At 35.5% G+C, this 24,111-nt stretch overlaps 2 protein-coding genes across 7 annotated transcripts in view; one reads left to right on the plus strand and one right to left on the minus strand.

The window, feature by feature from the left end:
* The window catches only part of SLC19A3 (solute carrier family 19 member 3), a 30,315-nt gene extending 21,015 nt beyond the window's left edge, over positions 1-9,300 (plus strand). For both annotated transcript variants that reach the window (XM_081954437.1, XM_081954438.1), the window contains 4 exons: positions 261-1,080; positions 2,877-3,069; positions 4,463-4,604; positions 5,517-9,300. In XM_081954437.1, coding sequence (XP_081810563.1) covers positions 261-1,080; positions 2,877-3,069; positions 4,463-4,604; positions 5,517-5,678 — 1,317 coding nt within the window. In that variant the 3' untranslated portion in view covers positions 5,679-9,300. The remainder of the gene's footprint in view (positions 1-260; positions 1,081-2,876; positions 3,070-4,462; positions 4,605-5,516) is intronic.
* Positions 9,301-11,805: 2,505 nt separating this feature from the next.
* The window catches only part of AGFG1 (ArfGAP with FG repeats 1), a 31,666-nt gene continuing 19,360 nt past the window's right edge, over positions 11,806-24,111 (minus strand). For all 5 annotated transcript variants that reach the window (XM_081954433.1, XM_081954436.1, XM_081954432.1 and 2 more), the window contains 6 exons: positions 21,518-21,689; positions 20,083-20,162; positions 17,711-17,803; positions 15,710-15,865; positions 13,111-13,202; positions 11,806-12,509 (listed from right to left, as the gene is read on the minus strand). In XM_081954433.1, coding sequence (XP_081810559.1) covers positions 12,450-12,509; positions 13,111-13,202; positions 15,710-15,865; positions 17,711-17,803; positions 20,083-20,162; positions 21,518-21,689 — 653 coding nt within the window. In that variant the 3' untranslated portion in view covers positions 11,806-12,449. The remainder of the gene's footprint in view (positions 12,510-13,110; positions 13,203-15,709; positions 15,866-17,710; positions 17,804-20,082; positions 20,163-21,517; positions 21,690-24,111) is intronic.

Here is a 24,111-nt window from a genome sequence, read left to right on the forward strand (position 1 = left end):
ATTTCTAGGATTATCAATTCATTTGAAGGGGAAATTAAACTCGAACTAGAGAAATTAGGTGTTTCACAAACTTTTAAGCATGACTGCAACGACTTTCCCTGGTCGTAGCTGAACCTGCCCTCCTCCAGAGGTCTTCATGACTCCAACTCTATTGGGCTTTGATGAAGCCATTAGAAGATGGCTTTTCTGATAGATCTAGGTACAATCATATGCATATTTTATAGTTCTGCTTTATAGAATTTCTCCTTTTTGTCTTCTAGGTAACACAGCGTATTTTTCCAGTTTGGACATACTCCTACCTGGCCCTGCTCTTCCCTGTATTTCTGATTACAGACTATGCACGCTATAAACCTATAATTATTCTACAGGGGATTAGTTTAATTGTTACTTGGCTGTTACTTTTGTTTGCATCTGGCATATCAGCCATGCAGCTGGCAGAGTTTATGTATGGACTTGCAACAGCCACAGAGGTTGCCTATTATGCTTATATATATAGCGTTGTCAGTGCTGATTATTATCAGAAAGTGACAGGTTATTGCAGAAGTATCACCCTGGTGGCATCCACCATGGGATCTCTGCTTGGACAGCTTTTAGTTTCTTTAGGCCAGGTACCTTATTTTTATCTTAATGTCATAACTTTAGCTTCTGTGTCTATGGCATTTATATCTTCATTCTTTCTGCCCATGCCACAAAAAAGCATGTTCTTCCACAGAAAGTCTTCCCCAGAACCTTTCATTGGATCAGTAGAGACAGTTACAGGGCAAATTTCTAATCAACAAACCAATCAACAGGACAAAGAGATGACAATATCAATGGCCAGGCCCCAGGATTTACCTGAACACGAGCCATCCAAAATTAAACTCCGGAATCACTTTCTGTCAATCCTAATGCAGTTGTGCGTGGATCTGAAAGAATGTTATACCACTAAAAAACTTCTGTACTGGTCAATGTGGTGGGCTTTAGCTACTGCAGGATTTAACCAAATTTTGAATTATGTGCAAGTACTGTGGGATGATAAAGCACCTTCTCATAGTTCTGAAGTTTATAACGGAGCTGTTGAAGCCATAGCTACATTTCTGAGTAAGTAAGCTTAAAATTTATCTTATACATTACCAACAATAAATGTTAAGTACACATAATTGAAACACTAAATTCATGCAAAATCCCACATGTATTCAAACATGTACACATATTTTGATTTATATAAATTGTTGTTTATTTCAGTGGACCTATAGGATTACAATACAAGTAGTCCTCAGTTTATGACCATAACTGGAGCCATAACTTGTGTTGCTAAGCAGAGTGATTGTTAAGTCAGTCCAATTTTATGACCATTTTTCACTGCAATGATTGAGGAAGTCACTCTGTTGTTAAGCAAACCTGGCTTCTCTCATTTACTTTGCTTGTTGGAAGTCCCCGGGAAGATTACAAATGCCAATCATGTGACCGTGGGATGCTGCTACCATCATCTTTTTTTAATGAAGTTTTTTTTAAAAATCTGAATTTTGTAAAAATGTTTAGTTTTTGTTATATGAACAATTTTATCATGGGATCAAAATTTGGGTATGTTGCACCCCAAATTTTGACTAGATGACAAAATTGTTCATAACAAAAAATACATTACCTCATATTGAAAAACCAGAACACTAAGCTTAAACATCCTGATGGAGATGGACAGTTAAGAAATATGAAATATAAAAAATAAATGACTATTTTCTATCTGGAATTTTTATTCTACAAACTCAAAAAACTGATTCGACTTTAGAGCAGATATTACAATCAAATAGGAGATAACAAGAGGAGGGGAAAACTAACAAGGAATTTCTTAGATGAGTAGAATCATACACTAAAAAAAATGTGCTGTGAAATGGATATTGAAATTCTTAGTTGCATCAGCAAAAGTAGAAATGATACATCTTTTTGGTTTAGTTTACATATTGTAGGCTGGACCGCACTGTCCTTTTCTGATTACTGCACAAAAGTATTTAAATAAATTGTATTTCAGAAAAGGTAAAAGGTTTGAAGACTTTGTATTTTATAAGGAATGATTGGCAAAATTTGGGCATATTTAATCTGGAATTGTAATTAATAAATAGGTAATCATAATACCCCTGAATAATTATATAGTACTATTCCTATTTATATTGTTTGTCGGGGGTGGTGGTTAATAACAATAACTCTCTCAGCAATTCTGGAAATTGCTAAATTACATTAAATTAAATAGCAGGCTCTGATTTCAGCCAGAGATTTAGACTACACTTTAGTTTGTGGAGCAAATCATCAGTTGATACACTTTTTGCTGACTGTATAGCAATAGCAATAGCACTTAGACTTATATATACTGCTTGATAGTGCTTTAGTACAAACCTGTCTAAGCTGTTTACAAAAACAGCCTATTGCACTCAACAATCTGCGTGCATTTTACTGACCTTGGAAGGATGGAAGGCTGAGTTAACCTTGAGCCGTCAGAATTGAACTTCTGGAGTGAGTAGTAAATTAGCCTGCAGCACTGCCTTCTAACCACTGCACCACCATGGCTCTTAATAAAGGATATTAATATAATAATACACTGATTTTATTACTGGTTGTTATATTGTTGGTATTTTAAGTTTTGCAAGAAAGTGACAAATATAATGAGAGGATCATTATATTGAAGTTAAACAGGTGAATGATTAGCCATCAGACTTTTGTTAGCCCTTCAGCCTTGTTGAACTATTACTTTGAAATTCTTCAAAAAAATAGAAAAGTACATTCATCTTGTCTGCCTATTAAAGGAGCAACCATGTTTAATTGTCTAAATAAATAGGGAGTTGTTTTAAATACTTTTTTGTACATGCCACAGTCCTGCAAAATGCGACAGGTTTCTCTACTCCTAGGTTCAATAGCATCACTAGCTGTGGGATATGTGAAACTGAACTGGGATCTAACTGGAGAACTGGCACTGGGAATCTTCTCTGCCCTGGATGCTACGTCACTTTTTGTGATGCATTATATCCAGAACATTTGGGTCTGCTATGCTAGCTATTTAGTGTTCAAAGCATGTTATATGCTCCTTATAACCATAGCCACGTAAGTAACTTTTAATTATCAATGTTAATTTGCTACCATTTACAGTACATCTTGCTAGAGTTGAGAATGAAATATTACCGGTGACTTATTTTATGTAAGGACATATGCCATGGAAGAAATGGAGATTTTGTTCCCCTAGCATAGTGTTTTTCAACCTTGGCAACTTTAATGTAGACTTCAATGACTAGAATTCCCCAGCCAGCAAACTGCACTAAGTATGGAAAAGTTTCATGACATCTTGTTCAGAAGATCCTGTAAATGATATCTAAGAAGACTGAATTTATTTATTAGATTTTATTATCATTTTAAATAAAGTTAATAGTCAGGGACAGCCAGATAAAGTTAAAGGTTACTCTTGCACATATGTGCTAGTTGTTCCCGACTCTAGGGGATGGTCTTCATCTCCATTTCAAAGCCGAAGAGCCAGAGCTGTCCAAAGACATCTCTATGGTCATGTGGCCTGCATGACTAAATGCCAAAGACGCACGGAACGCTGTTACCTTCCCACCAAAGGTGGTTCCTATTTTTCTACTTGCATTTTTACATGCTTTCGAACTGCTAGGTTGGCAGAAGCTGGGACAAGTAATGGGAGCTCACTCTGTTACGCAGAACTAGGGATTCGAACAACCAACCTTTCTGATCGACAAGCTCAGCGTCTTAGTCACCAGGTCCCTCTTTTATTTTTATTTTTAAATACGTAGTTCTATTTTATAACAACGCATGTGAAATCCCAAGTACCATACACAATTGTCTAAAGCAGTGTTTCTCAATCTTGGCAACTTTAAGATATATGGACTTCAACTCTCATGCTGGCTGCGGAATTCTGGGAATTGAAGTGCACACATTTTAAATTTGCTGAGGTTGAGAAACACTGGTCTAAAGGAAACTTGTCCATCCTCCTTTGAGCTGTTTATTCCAGAGCCTAAAAGTTGCATCAATGCTAACACAAACATGGAATGTGTAATGTCATTGTTTCAATTAACAATTCTTTTGTTGCTAAATCAATTAAATGCATTTTAAGACTTATTCGGTTATCTATTCTCAAGATAAAAAGTGATTCTGGAAAAAAAAAATCATTCACTTTCTTATCCTTATCAACCTTAGTACACCTCTGCTATTGTATCTTAATGAGTCAGTCTAGGTTAAGCAATTTACTCATTACATTGTGCTGTATATGTGTGGAGGTGTGGATATACTTTTACACTGCATTTGTAAAATTCACTTATATTCTCCGAATTTTGCCCCAGCTCAAGTCTTTTACAATATTTCAATAAGTTACTAACATATCTTGCATAATTCATGAAGTTATACTCTTCTCATATGCAGCCAAATTATACTGAAACTTCATCACTCAAAACTATATTCAATATTCTAACAAAAGTTTGTATTTTAGATTCCAGATTGCTATCAACCTCAGTATGGAGCGCTATGCCTTGATGTTTGGCTTCAACAATTTTGTTGCACTGCTAATTCAAACTATATTGACTGTTATTGTAGTTGATTCAAAAGGTCTGGGCCTGGATATTGGGACTCAGGTAAGTTGGACAGGTAATATGGGCACTGTTGTTGAATCAGTATTTCTGAAGTCTTTCACATCTTTTCAGAGATCAACTTCTGAAATGAATGGACTTGGACATTTCAAACTAAATAGGGACAGTTACAGGGGTGGGTTCCGGTTGCTGCTACTGCCAGTTTGCTCAGAGATGCGCTTTGTGCGCATGCACAGTGCAATGAAAATTGCACTGCGCATGTGCAGAAGGCAAAACCAAGATGCCTCCTGAAGGTCCCTGAAGCCTCCGGAGAGCTTAAACGGGCCCTACGAGCAAACCGGAAGTCCGTTCCTGAAATTCCGGTTTGCCATAGGGCCGTTTTTTTGCACTCTGGAGGCTTCAGGGAAGCTCCTGAAGCCTCCGGAGGGCTCCGGGGGGGGCAGGGAGACTCTTTTTGCCCTCCCCAGGTACCTATAAAGCCTCTGGAGCCTGGGGAGGGTGAAAAATGGCTTTTGAAAAGGGTGAATTCAGCTGGCCAGCGCGCGGATGCGTGCTGGCCAGCTAGCAGGGCAACGCCTTGCGTGCCCTGACAATTGGCTCCGTGTGCCACCTGTGGCACGCGTGCCATAGGTTCACCATGCCGGAACTATGCTATGCTCTTTTCATACCATTTTAAAATGGTTTTGACCATTTAAAATGTAGATCTGAACTCTCATTTCATGCCAGTGCGTATCATTTGATATTCATGTCATAAATATTTAATGAAACCTTTGGGATTGTACTCAAGATATTATATCGGTTTAGCTATGTACATCGATGTTCATTTCAGGAGTCTCTCATGGTTTGCAAAGACAGTTGCTTAAGGCTAGTATTATAGCCAAGATTCTTGGGCTTCATTTTTTGACACTTAAAAGAGCGCTCTTTTAAGTGTCTTTTAATTCTTCTGTTTTATTGCAGTTCTTAATATATGGAAGCTACTTTGCAGTGATAGCTGGGATTTTTCTAAGCAGAAGCGTTTACATCATAATCTCAACAAAATGTAAAGAGGAAAACCCTGCAGAAAATCTTCAAATGAAAGCACAACAGCAGAATACAGAGATTCATAGCACAAGAATGTAGCACCTTAAACAAAAGTTGTCTTGAAGCCAAATTGTACAATAATTTATTTGAACAAATCAGTCCCTCGGTGACTTTAGGTCACATTTGCAGATAAAATTAACTCATATATTCTCATGTGATTTTAAATTCTATGATACATAAGTGTATTAAAAGATCAGAATTCTCAATGTGTCCAATCTAACATAAGATGGTTACATTTGAAACAAGGAAATGTCATTTGTAATTGCCATTAAAATACTAGTTTTTTATACCATTTAATTAATGAAAATTGAAAGTATTTCTCCTACTTTTTGAAAATTCATGCTGCTACTAATTGTTTTTGGCTTCAGTTCTTGGTATAACTTTTATGCTTATCTCCATTATAGAACTATAACTCCCCCATTGATTATTTTGGCTCAAGTTCTTCAGATGTTATTCAGTGAGAATTGGAGAGCTACAGATTTCCCATCTTTAATCTGAAATATTGCCGAAATCTTACACACCTGATTGAGGCAAGGGATTTTGAAGATAACTTGAGCTGTGGAGGACATTTTGGAGAGCATGAAGTACTGTATAGCTCAGTACTCTGCCCCCAACTGTGGGCTACATTCCTTGAGGAATTGTTACTGGTCCTCACTCTTCTCATGTCCAGCCTAGGTTTTTGTGGAGTCAATGTTTTTATTGTTTTATGGTTATTGTTTCAAGTATATTAATTTCTCATTTTAAGTTTTCCAGAGAACTTTGTTCACTGGGGATGTGCATAATCCTTCATGCCAAAATATTGTGGGCAGAAAGATCTGAACCAAAAAAAAATCATCTTGAAGTTTTTGGTCTATAGAATGAAAGAAGCTATTTTGAAATGGATAATGATTGCTCTAATGATGAAGCGTTCAGAGAAGAGTAAGGGAAAGTCCAAAATGGGGGTGGAAAGGATTGCTTTATATCTGCATGTGCGTCGATAGCGTTGGTAATGGAAGGGACAAGCAAAGTTGAAAGGGGAGATGCCAGCTCCTCACATGGCAAGGGAGGTCAGCACACTGCCAGTGCTATAGACAAACTATTTTCACCTCTCTTTCACCAGGACACCAAGCAGCACTGAAGAGAGGGAAGGCACTGGAAAAGTCAGAAACACACAGCTAGGGGGGGTTGCTGAAATATCTTTGTTAGGAATAGGCACATAGACAATGGCTAAGGAAAGAAAGGAAGGATTGGTGGCTAATGCTATGTTGGGAACTTCAGGGATAATACTGCAGAACTTCTAGGGTGGGTTATGTTTGGGGTTCAAAACAGAAGGGATTTTGTTCCAGGTTAAGTTCTACCATTAGCTTAAGCCTTTAATAAAGATGGTAGTAAATAAGTCATTTCTAGGCAATAGATTGTTTCCTTAGGGAGAGATATGCATGTAGTATGCTCAGAAAAAACGGAAATGTATTTATTTATATCCCACCTTTATTAATTTTGCTCACTTATGTGTTTTGCAGATAGGTAGCATTATAATTCTGTGAAATTCTTAGTGGATGGATAAGTGCAGTGTGCTTATCAGGTCACTTTTGAGAATAGTCTGAACATGTGGTTGGCCCTGGATCAAGCAGCTTGTATGGTGAGCAGTACCTCGCAGGGCCCACAGTACCCTCACGTTGAAACTGATAAAAACCAATGTTTATATGCATTGTCTCATTCAGCCTCAACCTATTAGTTGCTAGGAGCAATAATTAGAATGGAAGTTTATGTAGAGATTCACTTTTGGACTCTCTTGTGTTTCATCTTTGGCATCACCCTGAAGGTTTTTTATTGATCAAACTGGTGTGCTCCAAAGAACTGTCATCGTTTCCAGTCTGTTTGTTGTTCCCATTATTCTTTTCATATTCTTTTCTAGTAATAAGTAGACTTTCTTAATTTTAACCTGCTTTAATATTTACACGGCCATTTATTGGCTACGTAATTTTCTTATTTTTCTTTAAAAAAACACAAACTATAATATTTTCTATGAATTGCAGGATATGTGTGCATTGAAAAAGCTAAAGATACCCTCACAAAAACCATTTTACTAGATGTTGGTTTCTTCTGAGCCTACTTAAAGATGCTTCTAAGTGTATATAAAGCATTACAAAGCTTAGCACAAAGTTTACAGAATATCTTATTCAGTCTAATTTCCTGTTCAGTCTCAGATCTTGGAGCATTTTTTGCTACTCCCTCCATGGATAGATTTCACATTCATAGTAAATTCTGCTTTTATAATTTCCTTGTTCTGGAATAAACTGCCACGAGAAACAATTCTCCCTCATTTAAACTGGTGGGGAAGGAAAGCTCAAAACATGCTTGTTTATACATGTCTTTTAATCATTTTGTTTCAAACATTTAAATTAATATTTCTGTGAAGTTTGTTTTAATATTATGTAGTTTAATTGTATTTGCTAATTGCCTTGAGCACACAAATACTCAAAATAAATAAAAGTAAAATAAAATAAAATGATGGCACTATTTTATTATAAACATCAGGTAGAAAAATATTTGAAGTGCTGGGAAATAGCCATCCATTATAAAAGGTGGTGAGAAAATTGAAGTGTACAGATTATTGTACCTTCTGATGTATGGGGAAATGATGCAATCTATTAAGAAATAGTATTTAATTTTTATGATAATAAAAACACTTAAAACACAGTATGTTCTCATATGGACTGATTCATTCTATTCTCAGTTTGAAGTTTAGGAAAACATATTTAAATATCTCCTATCCTGAAATTATTGCAATATGCATAATTTTATCAAACTTAATTTTCAAACTTAATGTCTACAATAATGATCTGTTAAAATAGAAAGAATCCTAAGAACTGCACTTTCACGTTCCTTTTTCAAACTACTTTGCAAGAATTGATTATTTACTTAATTGATTTATTATATATAACTACCTGCTTACATAACTGACTCTGAGTGGCATACAATAAAATACGTTGTAAAATAATATAAAATAAAAACACATAGAGAATGTTGTTGGCAATATAGAAAGCAAGGGGCAAAATAGATGCTTAATCCTTGCAGAGATTTTGATCTTTATGTCTGGAAAATAAAAACTCAAAAAGTATTTCAAAACTGGGGAATCCACCTCAACCTAAAATGTAATCCCCGCTGAACTCAACAGAATTTATAATACACTGCATAGTATATCATAAAAGTTATATAAAACCTAAAGATAATAATAAAATGTATGCATTCGGAGAAAATGTAGGATCTGATTCCAGTAAGGAATTGAAAATAACACGTGGGGAATACTGAGTACATGCCACTATTTCAGAAGATGAACTCCAAATTATACAGGTAATCCTCAACTTACAATAGTTCGTTTAATGACCGTTCAAAGTTACAACAGCACTGAAAAGGTGACTTATAACAGTTTTTCAGCTACGACCTTTGCAGCATCCCCATGATCATGTGATCAAAATTCTGATGCTGACAACTGGTTCATATTCTTGACCCTTGCTGTGTCCAACGTCACATTTTGTGACCACCTTACAAGCAAAGTCAATGGGGAAGCCATATTCACTTAACAACTGGATTACTAACTTATCAACTGCAGTGACTCCCTTAACTGTGGAAAGAAAAGTCGTAAAATGGGTAAAATTGACTTAATAAATGTCTTACTTAACAACATAAATTGTGGGTTCAATTGTGGTCATAAGTAGAGGTCTACCTGTATAGAAAAAAGATTTTTCCGCTACATTGAATATTTTTTTACCATAGTATAGATCATTTCATAAGTATGAAAAAAGATACTCTCACTAAATCATTTGAAACATGTTTTTTAGCTATATATCTGACTTTTTAAAAACACTGCAAATTTCTTACCTCACACTGAAATGTATTTAATGTAACCATTCAGGAAGTAAGATCTCCAATAAGACACAGTTGGCTTTTAAAAATGGGCACACAGTACTGGAAATGCAAGCTTCTCAGTGGCAAAGTAAAGCTCAATTGAAATATAATACAATTGCCCAGTCACCAATTTGAATACCAGAACAGAGGGCTTTAAAAAAAAAGACCTCTAATATTTAAATATCTAAATATAGCAGCATAGAGTATAAAATTCCTGAAAAATTCATCTGATGCAACAGTCAAAATTATATTAGCAGATTTTTTGCAGAAATGCTTTGTGCCCATTAAGATGTGGATCCATGTTAGATTCCATTTAACTGACTGGACATGTTTTACTGGGGAGCTCAATGAGAATGGGTATTGTACTGTTATCTCAGATTTATTCATCTGCCACTATGTGAATTCCAGGATTCTCTCTATCAAACAGTACTATGCCAATTGGTGCTTGCAGTTATATGCTGCAAGGCTGCTTTATTCATAATACACACACACTGAATTTCAATTTTAAAAAAAACAGTTGTTCAATGTAAATATTACTCAGAGAATGAAAATAATTTCTAGAAAAAGTAGCAAAGTCTTTTGTTATCACCTGAAACAAAAATTCAACATGAGGATTATATTAAGTTCAACAGTAAAAACACCACCTTATCCTTAAGCACTGATACAATGATTTTTTTTAAACTTAGAAATGAAAAGCAGCAGAAAAGGAAAATTCCTGTTCTTAAAATTCAAGGCATCTAAGTGAATGCATTATATTCCCATTCTCCCCAGCAGAGCCAACGGCAGTCTAAGAAGGGAAAGAAGGTAGAAATACAGTACCAAGGATGAGTTAAAAACATTCTCCTACAGAATTATTATTCCATTAAATAACTGAGTTTCTTCAATCATTTTTTTTAAATGGGGCTCTTTGCTGACTCTTATGCCACATTCTGTATACAGGTGAAAACTTTTAACTGCAATTTCAAGGATTCACTCACCCAAATTCCTGCAAATTAATGTATGTACACATGAAAATGACATTTTTTTCCTGATTTAAAGTGACTAGAAAGTTCTGACCCCATTCACCTTTTCATCAAGGTGCACTCACTGAAACCAACAAATGTTGCATATACTGGAACACATAAAATTGCTTTTGGGACATACCCCAATTCAGCATTAACAAAGGGTAGCAGACATCCAAACATAACGTTCTGTTTGCCTTTTAAGCTATCTCTCAAAAAGGCTACAGAAAATTCAGAAATCCACTAACCTCATAATTCCAGACAGAAACTGGTAATTTACCAAACATATTCTCTCCACCCCAATTTCCATCCTCCTATTGAAAATCTTAAGAGGAAACCTTTTGAAAAATCCTTTACTTTACAGTACTTTACATTCTACCCAAAGTATAGGATATGTAGGGATGTGCTATTTCAATGTTCCAAATAGCCTTGTCCACTAGCAAGGATATTAAGTGCTATTTTTATATCCCAGATTAATGCTAATGACAATCTGAAGCAATGTGTTTAAATACCACAAACACCTTTCCCTCCCCATTAATCAACCATCCTGAGAGGAATTCAGATCTTTTCTGTATCAATGCACTCTAAAAGCATAGTATATCATCTTGGTTCAAATCTTCAAGTCACTTAATTTTATGAAGTAATGGCCTGTGTCAGTATTACACTGTGTGTGGATTTATATTTGCCACCGAAAATATAATTGCATACAAAATGTGTATTTCTATTGACAAACATCAAATATTTGAGTTACAAATTGCCTAAAATCTACAGAAACATTGTTCAATCAGCTTTCATCAATAAATATGCTGCCATGGCATTTACTTGCAAATAACTGAACAATAATTCTACTGGTAAGGAGCAAAATATTCATTTAAAATCCATAGTATGCACATCCATACCAAAACTAAAGTTTGGTTTTATTAAGTATTTGCTGGCTGTTTGGTTTCAATAATGCTGCAAAATCAATCTTACCAACTTGTTTTAAGTAATAAGAATGAACAATGACCACAAGTTGAAATGAAGAAACATTTAAACAATAAATGAAATGAAATATATAAAATACTACGCATTTTAAGTTAATTTGTTAGACAGTTTTCAAAATAAAGGCAATTTCATATTTTACTGATTGATCAGTAGGTACATTCCTATGTTAACAGGATGTACTGTTAACAATTTGCAACCTTACTGAAACAGCCAAGGAAATAATGCCATTTCAAACTTTTGTCAATGATTTTGAAAATTAACAAAATTGGTTAGTGCAAATGCTGACAACAACAAACTTTTTTAATATTTATTTTTTTCCACCTGCAATCTGTAGCAAAACATGATCAGCTTTATTATGCAGACAGGTATCCCTCCACATTATATAGAATGTAGGCATGTATAAATAGAAGAGCTCTTCAGGAAAGGGAAAAAAAACACTTCAAGAAATGAATAAAACTTCAGTTCTGAATTCATAAATCCCAACAAGCAATGTTAAAATGATATAGGCCATTCATTCCAAGATATATGACAGCACCTTAAACTGGCTGATCTATTTCTCCCAGTAACGTTTTTCACATAACAGTGTGTTAAAAGTTACAAATACTGATATGCACAAATAACTAATTCCTAAGAGAAAAATATGTACAATACTGCAGCATAATGAATGATACCTGCAATAACTTAATATTAGCCAATTTTAATATACATGATACTATTAACATTCTCCTGCCATTGCACAAGAAAGGATGTTACCACAGTTCCATGTTTTGTACATCACCTGATGTTCCTTGGTTTTAATACACAACGCAGACTATTTTTTTTCTGAAAGACTTATTTTGTGTTTAAAGCTAAGGTCAGTGAAACAAGACAACAGTGCAAGAGGCATAGAGATGTTATGTGATCACATAGAGTTCTTTTAAGTAAAGTGTCTATAAGGCTATAAGAAAGGATTGGTTGATGAGCTTCCAGCTGGAAAAGGCCCCGTTGCTGCTCCTGCCTAAAAGAAAAAAAGAAAAAAAGAGAGAACTCTCTCAAGAAATAATTACACATACATCTTGACAAACCAAATTCAAATATAAATTATATGAATGTTTGAGTTTGAATAATTCATGAAACAGAAATAATGTCTTACTGATAGTGCTTTTATTTTTGCTGTCCACAGAAATATATATATTTCAAATTTGAAAACTATATTTCTGTACAGCTATCAAAATTATTTTTTCTCAATGATAGGTTTTTATTCTCTCTGCCTCTCAAGGTTGATGAAAAACAAAACATTGTCTCTTTAAATTATTTAAATTAATTAACATTTTAAAATCCTATTAATATCATTTAAATCTCCTAACATTCCGTTTTTAGATGATGCAATTTTTAAATTTCAATTAAATGAGGATCATATTATACATAAAATAGAATTAAATAAAAGATTAAATATAAATAATCTAAAATATCCCAGATAACCCAGTTGCAGGTTTAGGATTTCAGGGGTGGGTAGGTGTTGGTATTCCCTTTTTGGTATCCTTTTGAGGACAACCTATTTCTCAAGATATGTATATGGATTAAGAAACCCATAAATCTGACCCATAGTATTCACTTACCATAAAAGGATTACTGGAGACTCCAACAGCTGTAACTTGTCCAAATGGGGTTACTACTGATTTTCCCTGTCCAAACGCAGCAAAGCCAGTACCTTTGCAATAAAATACCCAAAATTACCTCTAGATGTCAAATATCACATGACGCATACACTCCATTCCCCAAAATCAGTCCCTTTATCACTGAATTAAAATATTTTCAATCAAATCAATTAATCAATTAAACAATTAATTAAATATTTTATTCCAATCAAAATGGGATCCCATATATTAAAATATATTAAAAGTAAATTAAAAACAATTACATATTGTCAGCTTATAACCATTCATTTAGTTACAATACTGAAAAAGTCTTGTTTTTCAGTTATAACTGTTGCAGCATCCCCATGCTCATATGATCAAAATTCAATCACTTGACAACTGACATGTATTTCTGACAGTTGCACTGTCCGGGGGGGGGGGGGGTGTCATGTGATCACCATTTGTAACCTTCCAAGTCAGCATCAGATTCACTTAATAACTGCACGATTCGCTTAAAAACTAGTGATACACTTAACGATCGAGGCAAAAAAAGTTCCTAAATAATAAACTCACTTAATTACCTTGCTTAGCAACATAAATTTTCTCTCTCTTTTTTTCTATAGGAGGTCATTTATGGCTTTGGAGTGAGGCATCATTGATATGCAATGACCCTCAATGGAACATTGCCACTTTAGACTAAACTGGAGATGATAATACATGTCATGAAATAGTGCTTGTTAGAGATCAGATTTGGAGAAATAAGTTAAAATCTTTTCAAATCTTGTCCATAAACAACTAGGTGATTCAGTAACATCAGTTTCATGGCAGATTTAACAGTACTCCTGGACTTGCAGCTCCTACTTAAGCTGCAGTAGAAATTGTCTTACACCAATTTGTAGTCACTGAAAGAACATTAATAGGCTTGTGGAACAATTCAAAATTACCTATAAAACTCTATACAAATTAGCACTGGGACATATCAGGTTTGCCAAATGTGATTCTTGTTCCTTTTAAAATTAATGGATAAATAGAAAATAACATCAGATAACATTATTTCAATATATGATTATTTGGAAATATCACTATTGGCATAGAGATGGAAAGATTGAACAATATCCAGCATAGAATGGAGTTGACACTACCACAGTTGATAAGGTTGGCAGATTTTGCTGAAGGGAAAAACTTAACTTTTTTGATCAGATAAAAGTCATCATCTACATCTATTGGCAACTGAAAGCCTCTTATGGACTTTTTGTGTAAAAAGGAAAAAAATGAATTTGTGATATATGGTTTTAATGATTTAGACAGGATCGATTATAGAAAGAAGAGTAAAATAATTAACTGTATGTTGTTGTTGTTCAGTCACTAAGTCATGTCCAGCTCTTCACGACCCCATGGACCATAGCACACCAGGCCCATCTTCCATTGTCACCCTCAGTCTGCTCAACTCATACCCACCGTGTCGATGACACATCTAGTTAACCATCTCATATTCTGCTGTCTCCTTCTCCTTTTGCCTTCAATCTTTCCCAACATCAGGACTGTTTCTAATGAGTTCTTTCTTTTCATTTGGGGGCTGAAGTATTTGAGTTTCATTAAAAGATATTTGTAATAACTGCTGTGAATTTATCTTTTAAATTTTTTTCCTAAATTTTTTATTGTATTTTTTCACTCCCTCCTTCCTTTCTCTTTCTTTTTTTCTTCCTTAATTTATATTACTCACTATTGGTTTTTAATCTTGTGTAAATTTTAATATAAATTATATATGGACCAAATGATTCTGGCCATATGTTCTAACCCTCCTAAAATCAGACAAGGTGACAAGTCTTTTTGGTGATAGCCTCCCACTTTGAAATACATTTTCCCTACTTGCATTTTGGCAAGCTTTTAAGACCAAAATAATGGCTTTGTTACTATAGTTTTTATTTAATTATACTTTAGTGCTGATGTTTTTAGCTTTGCTGAACAAGCCCAAAGCTGGTGTGGCTCACAAATGTTTAAATAAATAAAAATAAATAATATGCACACAGTTTGATCAGGTGATTTTTCACAGTTGTTTCCCTATACAAGTAGTCCACATCTTATGACCACAATTTCTGTTGCTAAGTGAGACAGCTGTGAAGTGAGTTTTGCCCCATTTTATGACCTTTCCTGCCACAGTTGTTAAGTGAATCACTGCAGTTGTTAGTAACATGATTGCTAAATGAACCTGGTTTCCTAAATTGAGTTTGCTTGTCAGAAGATGGCAAAAGGTGATCACATGACTCAGGCCACTGCAACCATCATAAATATGAGTCAGTTGCCAAGCATCTGAATTTTGATCATGTGAAGATGGGGATGCCACAATGGTTGTAAATATGAAAAACAGTCCTAAGCCACTTTTTTCAGTGCTGTTGTAACTTCAAATGCACTAAATGAACTGCCTGTACATTACCAGTTACATTTATACATGCAATAATTATTTCATTGGCCCACCAACAAAATCATGGCAAATAAAAGTTTCAAAGATAAACCAGGAAAATAAATTGTTTTAAAATAATCACTGTACTCTTGAAACAAAATGTAAAATGCAAGCATTTACCATTAGGTTGCTGAGTGAAAGCAGCCTGAGAAAAAGCTGCCTGAGCTGGGAATGCAGGCTGCTGGAAGTTACCACTAAAGCTAGTAGGAAGACTGTATGAGGCAGTTGTTCCAAATCCTGCAGGCATACTCATGGAGGCTGTGCCAAATGTTGTTGCTGATGAAAGAAACAATAGGAATCAATTATCTGTGTTCAACTTTTATTATTATGTCACATTAAAAAGCATTTTGGCAGAATTTTTTGTGAAGCAACCAGTCACATGGCTAGCCTTAAACTTCTAGATTTTATTGACATATAGCCAAAACTTGTCTGGACTGTTCCTTTAATATATTTGCCAGTACCTTGTTGAAGGTATTTTCATTTTTAGGGAAATAGGAAGGCATCATGAAATCATGTAGCTCACTAAAGAAAAAGCAATTGTTATACAGCAATCCTTATAAAAAGTTAGAACACTGTAGAAATTCTAATAAACTGCTTCAGCTGCAAACTAAATTTTCTTTAGTTCACAGCATGGACCAAGAAACAAATTCCACTTAATCAGACTACATCAATAAATATTCATTCTTAAAGCTGCAACTAACACTATTTTTATTTTTCTTGAAAGGGTGAAATTAAACAAAATTGTTCATTAATCACTTTCTTGAATTTTGAATAGAGTATGTAAAGGATATTATCCAATAATTTTACATGTGACACAATGTAAAAACGAACGATTTAAAATTTTGCAGAGTTTTGTGATATATATATATTAAACGCTTCAGGTGTACAATTATTGAGAACTACTCTATTGAAGCATTTTTTTCATATAAAATTATGTTTTAGAGATCTGGCATAACTTTATCAACACATCCATCAATCAATAGTTATGGCTAGTCAAGAAAGACATGATGAAAGCGCTTATTGTGGAATAAATAGGTGCACAAATATAAAATAGACAAGATACAGATAGGAGCAACAAAGCTTACACAAGCCATTATTAGCAGGGGAGATAACTGCACTTGCTAATACAGAAAAATCAAACACATTGTGACAAGGTACAATGATTTGACATCATTAGTATCACTAAAAGTATTAGGAGTACAAGCTTCAAAACTCATTTTAAACGTTCTACATATGTGACCATGGAGGTAAAATATAGCAACTTTAGCTCACAACTCTAAGCACACAATTGATAGCACACTTAATTGACAGCAAGTCCCAATGAAATTAATGGTCATATTTTTAAATACATGTGCTTAGGACAGAAATGTGAAATTTGCAAGAAATAATGTGTTAATGTATATTTATAGTCAATCACCATCCATGCCCACTCCATTTCATAATATGGAAGGAAGGTAGAAAAAGTTGTACATGCAAAGGAACTTGTAAATGCAGTAAGCTTTCACAAGCAAATAAAAAATTAGCCACCTGAAATTTATATAAAATGTGGCCACCTACCAAAGTGAGCCTGAGGAAATATATGAGAGTGAATTGCTCCTGAAAGGCCTTATGAGAAGTCACAAAGAGACCAGATATTGTCAATTTATTTATAAACAACTTCTTCACTTGATAACATGTAATCACTTTATAAAAACTTCAAAATATTTCATGAATTTTTAAAAGTTATTTCTCAAAACATTGAAATAAATGTTTTAACCAGCAGTGTAGAATTATTAGCTTTACAACACATAAGCCCCCCCCCCAAATAAAAGAATAAATGATATCAAAGTTAAATCTGTAAAAACAAATTCAAATATTAAAGGATTCTACAAGAGTAGCCCAAGAGCCTAAATTACAAACATGTTATTAAATAGATTCAACCTTCAAAAAGCAATTAAAAGGATTTAGTTGATCTATGTATATTGCTTATTCATAACTGGTCAACCCAAAAAGATATGTCTAACGCCCATGAGATTTTATAACTACGTACTTGAACATCTTTAGTACATTAAGTTATGTGCACCTGTCAAAAATAGAACAAAAATTGCTATCAAACATAACTGTAGATATATTTTTCCTAACCTGCTGCTCCTCGGTTGGTGGTTTGGAATGGATTTGTTGGTGCGGCTACTGCAGCTACAGGTGCAGCCACAAATGGATTTGTGGATGGTGTTGCTGAAAAATGAAGCACTGACACTGAGAAAAGGATATGGTTTTTACAAATTTGCTTATATCAACAGCATGGCAAATCAGTTTTAAGTTATATTTTAATCAATGAGGTAGTTTTATCATAGTCTGCTTAATACACCAACTTAGACACAAGACTGATACCTGAGCAAAAAGGAAATTGGAATTAACTATAGTTTTGCATTTTATCTGAATTAGGATCTCATAGTTATCAGCTGTGGAATAAATCAAATCATTACTTGCAGGAGTTGAAGAATACAAAAGTCCATCTCTTAGTTTACAAAGATTAAATCATCATTACAAATTGCCCATTTTTAAAAAGAACTAATTTTATTAAAATTTAATAAATAAATATGAACAAAAGTGAACAATCAGGAATAAAAAAAATTAAAAATCAGGTAGAAAATCCAAAAAAGAGCAAAAAGAGGAAAAAAAGAAAGAACCTGACTTCTTTCTTTTATGCAGATATAGATAAAAAATACATTGCTGAGTTGTTTTCTTAAAGAATGGAAAGTTTTGCTCTTCTCCCTGCGAAAGGAGGAGTCAAGATGGCTTCCTCCCCTTCTTCGTTTTTGTACTTATAAATGAACTCTGCCTTTTGAAACTACCTTTGGGGAAAAAAAATCTCTGGTTTTAAAACCTCCCCTGAAGGTGCTCTGGACATCTCCTATTGCGTGGTCTTTCTGGATTTTGATTATTTGACTTTCCCCTTTGTGGTGTATCTCCGTGCCTTGGAAAAGTGAAGGAGAACTAACTTCTCACTTTCAGATTTGCCTGCCACCTTGGATCGGCCAGGCTGCGCGCTCCACTGACGCCATTTTCTTTGTAAAAGACTTATCTCTGAATTCAGACAAATGGGACCTAAAAAGCCACCAACAGGCAAGTCATTCTCGGCTCCTGCCTCGGCAACCTCGTCCAAGCATGCAGCAGACTAAAATTACTTCATTGTTACAAAAAAAAGGGGGCTGGAGAGAGCTCAAAAGAATTATCTGTCAACCAAATGTTTCAGGAAATTATGAGGGGTCAAAACGAGCTGAAGAAGGAGGTGGCAGATCTCAAAGACAAACTCAGAGGGGTACAACATCATATTACAGAAAATAAACAGAGAATTGTGGTGTTGGAGGAGGGGGCAGCTGGGCTGGATAGGGAGGTTAAGGTAGTCTGGAAGGGAAATTTAGAACTGGATAACTTTATGGCAAAAATAGAACTTGAAAGAATGTCCTTTTTTCTCAGATTCCAGAACCTACCAGAAACAGAGAATGAAAATCTTAAAGATATCATGAGTACAATCTTAACAGAATATATCAAGACAAATAAAGAATAGTTGTGGTGGGATATGGATCTGGTCTATAGGATCAATTCAGCATATGCTAGAACCCATAACGTTCCAAGGGAGGTACATGTTAAATTTCTTAGGAGGACCACGAGGGATGAGGTCCTAGGGGCCCAAAGGGAGGGTCCATTAAAATACCAAGATAAAGAAATTACCATTCTTAAGCAAATTCCGAAAAAAATTAGAGAAAGAAGGAGGAAGTATTCCTCCTTATCAAAGAAATTATACAATAAAGGAGTTTGGTTCAGATGATTATTGCCAGAGGGAATGCTGATTTTCTGGGAGGGAAACAGAATTAGAATTAACACAGTGGAAGAGGCTGAAGCCTCCACTAAAAAACATTTTTCTCTCCTAGAGGATGAAAATAAGGGAGGTGGTGAAAAATGCAGCAATGTACAGGATATGGGGGAGGGGGGGGCGTGGCTCCATCTGGAGACAGGGAGGAGGGAGCAATATCGAAAAGGCTCAGATCACAAAAATAAATGTATTTGAAATATTATTGTAATTGTTGATATACTAGAAAGTGACAAAGAACGAGATGATTGAACACATGATTGATATAATGTAAAAATTCTGTTTATGCTTATCTTTTATACGTTGTTTTCAAATTGAAAAAATTGTGAGATTTGGAGGGATTTCTACCACTAGCACGGGAGCTGCCAAAATTTTCTATGTACCTTTGTACCCTTTCCCCATAAATGTTTTTAAAAACCAATAAAATCTTTAATATATATTAAAAAAAAGTCTCTCCATTTTGTTTCTTATATAAAGCATCCTGGCTTTGATCATGAACAGATACAAACTGTCTCAGAGGTAGTTCTTAGTTTAAATGCATTTATTATACCTAGTGGTGCATGCAAGCTAAAATATAATCATGCAACGTGAATCTATCAGATATTGTTTAGAAAGATTATTTAATAATATATTATAATACCTCCAAACTGAGCAGGAACACTGGATGATGTAGACTGCGTCTGTGTATTAGCACCAACTGGAACTGTTCCAAAAGCATTACTAGAAATAATTCATATTCATCAGTTGTACAAAATTTGTACATTTACAGCTAATCACTGTACATGGAAACATAAAATCCATCTTAAGTGAATTTAAGAGACAATCTGGTTTGATTTGCAATCATTTTCAAAATGATGTTAAATAAAATTAAAAACTGTGACCCCCCAGGTAATTAATAACATGCATAGAAAATAAAGAAACTGGTAAGAAATTAAATTCAGAAAAAAAGTTACATTTTATTTGACAGGAATGTCACTAAAAATGGCATGTATTTTCCTAAGATTAAAGATTAAAAGAGGATTATAAATATTAGCATTCATAAAAATGTAATTAAGATATTAGAAATGTTAATGATTAATCTTGAACGTATAGTTTCTAAATTTGTTCCAAGAAAGTAACTTGACAGTATTTTTTGGTAAGCTTTTGAGCTACTACAGGTAGTCCTCGACTTACGGCTGTTTGATCAGCAACCATTTGAAATTGCAATGGCACCCAAAATTAAGGGACCTTGGACCTTTACCTAAAGTTATGGCTTCTGAAGTACCCTGTGAAAACGTGAACAAAATTAGGGTGCTTGGCAATGTGCCTACCCTTATAATCAACTGCAGAGACAACATCGGGCCCACCCACCTATCTTCCTCCCTATCCCACCAGGCATCCCATCCCTTGGGTCTTTTTCCCAGCCAGTTGTGTCCCAATAAATCTTTGGGCCTCCTCTTCTTACTTGCTGTCACACTTCTTACCTTTGAAGATCACATTTGAGAAGAACAGGCCAATCGCCATACCCTTCCTACAGTATACAGAGGCATGTGATGCCATACCAGAAGTAGGCCCAATTTGAGAGCACCACAATTCTTAGATCATAGGAGAGAAATCTAAGCACAAGTGCCTCAGGAGGACTTGGAAGGTCCAGGGCAGGACATATGGGGGTTGAGGAGGTGCTACAATGCTGTCTCCCAAGGCCTCACCCAACCTGTGCTGAACTTAATGACCACAATGGGGGCGGGGGCAGGCATGGATTGTGATTGGTAACAAAAATGATTGTATGGGTACCTTGCTTAATGATCACCATGATTTACAACCATAATTCTAAGCTCAATTTTGCATGTAAGTTAAGAACTACCTGTATTTTTGCAGGCAACAGTATATTTCTCATTTCAGGATAAGATATGAGGGCGATATAATTCTTGAGATGGAGATGAGCTATGGTTCTCTTCTAATAATGGTTTGTTCTTGTTGGGTCTCATGGAAATCAGAATTCAAAAATATCTTGTTTTCAAGTAAATGATGCCATTTTATGTTTGCTTTGTTTAAACACGAAAAATTTACATTAAACTTTTATCAAGAAACAGTACCTGCTAACATTACTAGTGGAAGTATATGCATTACTAGTGGTTGCTGTGGAGCTGAACACACTGTCCAATTCTGCTAGGGCTGCATACTTGTCTGAAGATGTACTTGTTTGACTTGGAGCCGACACAGCAGGTACTGTACTGGCAGCAAAGCCATTTCCTTGCTCATTACCACCTGAGGATAAAAGCACAACATTAAACATTCACACAATATTTTTCAATGCAAGTTAGCCAATTCTGTAGAAGTATTAGAAAATAAGCATCTAAAAAACACAGTCATATTTCCAATTAAAAATGTTTTGGGAAGGAAAGAGATTTATTTTTCAACTATTTTATATACTCAGCCTCTTATTCATCTTTTTTTAGAAGGAAAAAAAACCTGTACACGAGTTCCCACTCAGGAAAATACTAAATTAATGCCACACAACTACAGACAGCATATACTTATGATTAAATACATAAGAGACAATCCTGCAGGCTCTGCACACATTTTATGGCTTTCACGTAGATAACTAGCTTTAATTTTCACATGCAGTTAAACTGAATGTATAATACATAGCTATAATTTCTATAATCCAGGAAAAGAGAAAAAATCCATGTAACTGTGTGAAGAAATGGCCTGAACCAAACAAATAGCTGCTACAGGTGAACAGTTTGTCACAAGGCGAAAACCATGTGCCGATTTTGTCTTGATGGTACAAAAAAATAAAAAGAATATCACTGAACATTGGAAATAGGAAACTTCAAACAAAAATATTTCATTCCCACTGGTATGATTCTAGAAGAAATAAATTTGTTTTCTTTTAATGCATGTTTCAGCAACCTATTTAAGGTTATTACATTAAATATATTTTATAGATTAGATTATGTTCTCTATGAAACCATGATTATAATTAAGTCAGTAACATACTATCAACAAAATTACATTTCAGAAAAGGTAGTAGGTACACACTATAAAACACTTAACTGTAGTGCATTAAAGCTGCAAGTTTTTTACTAGTAAAATTTATTATCCTATAGATTATGACTGGTGGGTGCTTTATAATTATATGCTTTAAGATTCTTTAGGTCCCTAAAAGGAATTTTATGTGCCATATATTTATAGGGTTTTCTTCCAGCAATTACAAAACTAAGCAAGTTTTGATGGTGGTTTTTTTTTTGATTATCTACAATACTTTAGAAATACTTGATTTGACAAATACACTTGCTTGAATTACATTAAGATAAAATTCCAGAGGAAGAAACTACTATACATTTCAGATAAGGACTATTTAGTTATAAGTAGGTAAGCTTGCCAGGACAACTTAGCAAAGCTAATTAAACAATCAATCTTGCAACACTGCAGTTGGAGATTGCAAATAAGAAGAGCTGTGAGCTGCCCTGAGAAACATATTATATCAATCTATCTATATACACTTCACTTCCATATACAGGTAGCCCTTGATGTACGACCGCAATAGAGCCCAACATTTCCATTGTTAAGCAAGACAGTTGTTAAGTGACTCATGCCCCATTTTACAACCTTTTGGTCATGGTTGTTAAGTGACTCACTGAAAGTGAATCATGCGGTCTTTAAGCAAATCTGGCTTCTCCCATTGACTTTGCTTGTCAGAAACTTCCTAAGGTTGCAAAAGAAATCCGAAGACCCAAGGATACTGCAACCATTGTAAATATATGCCGGTTGCCAAACACTAATCTGACCACATGACTGTGGGGATGCTGCAATGGTCATACTCATGCCTTCGGAATGCCCCTAGATGAGTGAATGCGGCTCTGCATGGCTGGAGGGGGGGGTTGCGCAGCGGCTTTTCCGCTGCTGGTGCCACCCACCGTTTGAGGTTTTTTTTCCAAAGCACGGAGGATGGATGCCGCTTTGGAAGCACGCTCTATAGTTATGGGCTGCAGATCGTACAACCATAGAGCGTACTTCCAGAGCAGTATCCTACCTCCGTGATTTGGAAGCCGCAATGGAGTATGGATGCCACTCTGGGAGTACGCTCTATGGTTGTATGATCTGCAGCCCACAACTGTAGAGCGTACTTCCGGAGTGGCATCCATCCTCTGTGCTTTGAAAAAAAAAAAACAAGCGGCGGGTGGCGCCAGCAGCGGAGACGCCTTGTCTCTGCAGGTACTGTAGTTAGCCAAAGGCATCGTCAGCCTGAGAGTCGCGCGAGCGGGGAGCGGAAAAGCAGCTGCGCAACCCCCCTCTCCAGCCATGCAGAGCCCCATTCACTTACCTAGGGGCATTCCGAAGGCACCGAGCTACAGGAGGCGGAGGGCAGCGAACAGGCGCTCGCGTTGCTTGGTGCCTTCCGGGTACTGCTAGGTCAGTCAGCGGTGCTGTGCCCGGCTGGAAAGGCGGCTGCTCGCGAGCTTGGTCACCTCATGGCTGCTGTGACAGCGCAACACAGCCATTCGACCCCAAGGCTGTGCCCGGCTCTTCGGGAACCCAGTCGAAGGGAGCAGCCACCCGGCAACCCAAAAATAATAATCCCTCCCCTTTAATAAGCCCAAGGCCATATTCATGGGTCAAGAAAATATAAGACCCTGTCGTATTTTGGGGGAAACACGGTATGTCCTGAAATTCTTCATAGCAA

This window comes from Natrix helvetica (genome assembly GCF_964273705.1).
Source record: "Natrix helvetica genome assembly, chromosome: 5".
Lineage (NCBI taxonomy): Eukaryota > Metazoa > Chordata > Lepidosauria > Squamata > Natricidae > Natrix > Natrix helvetica.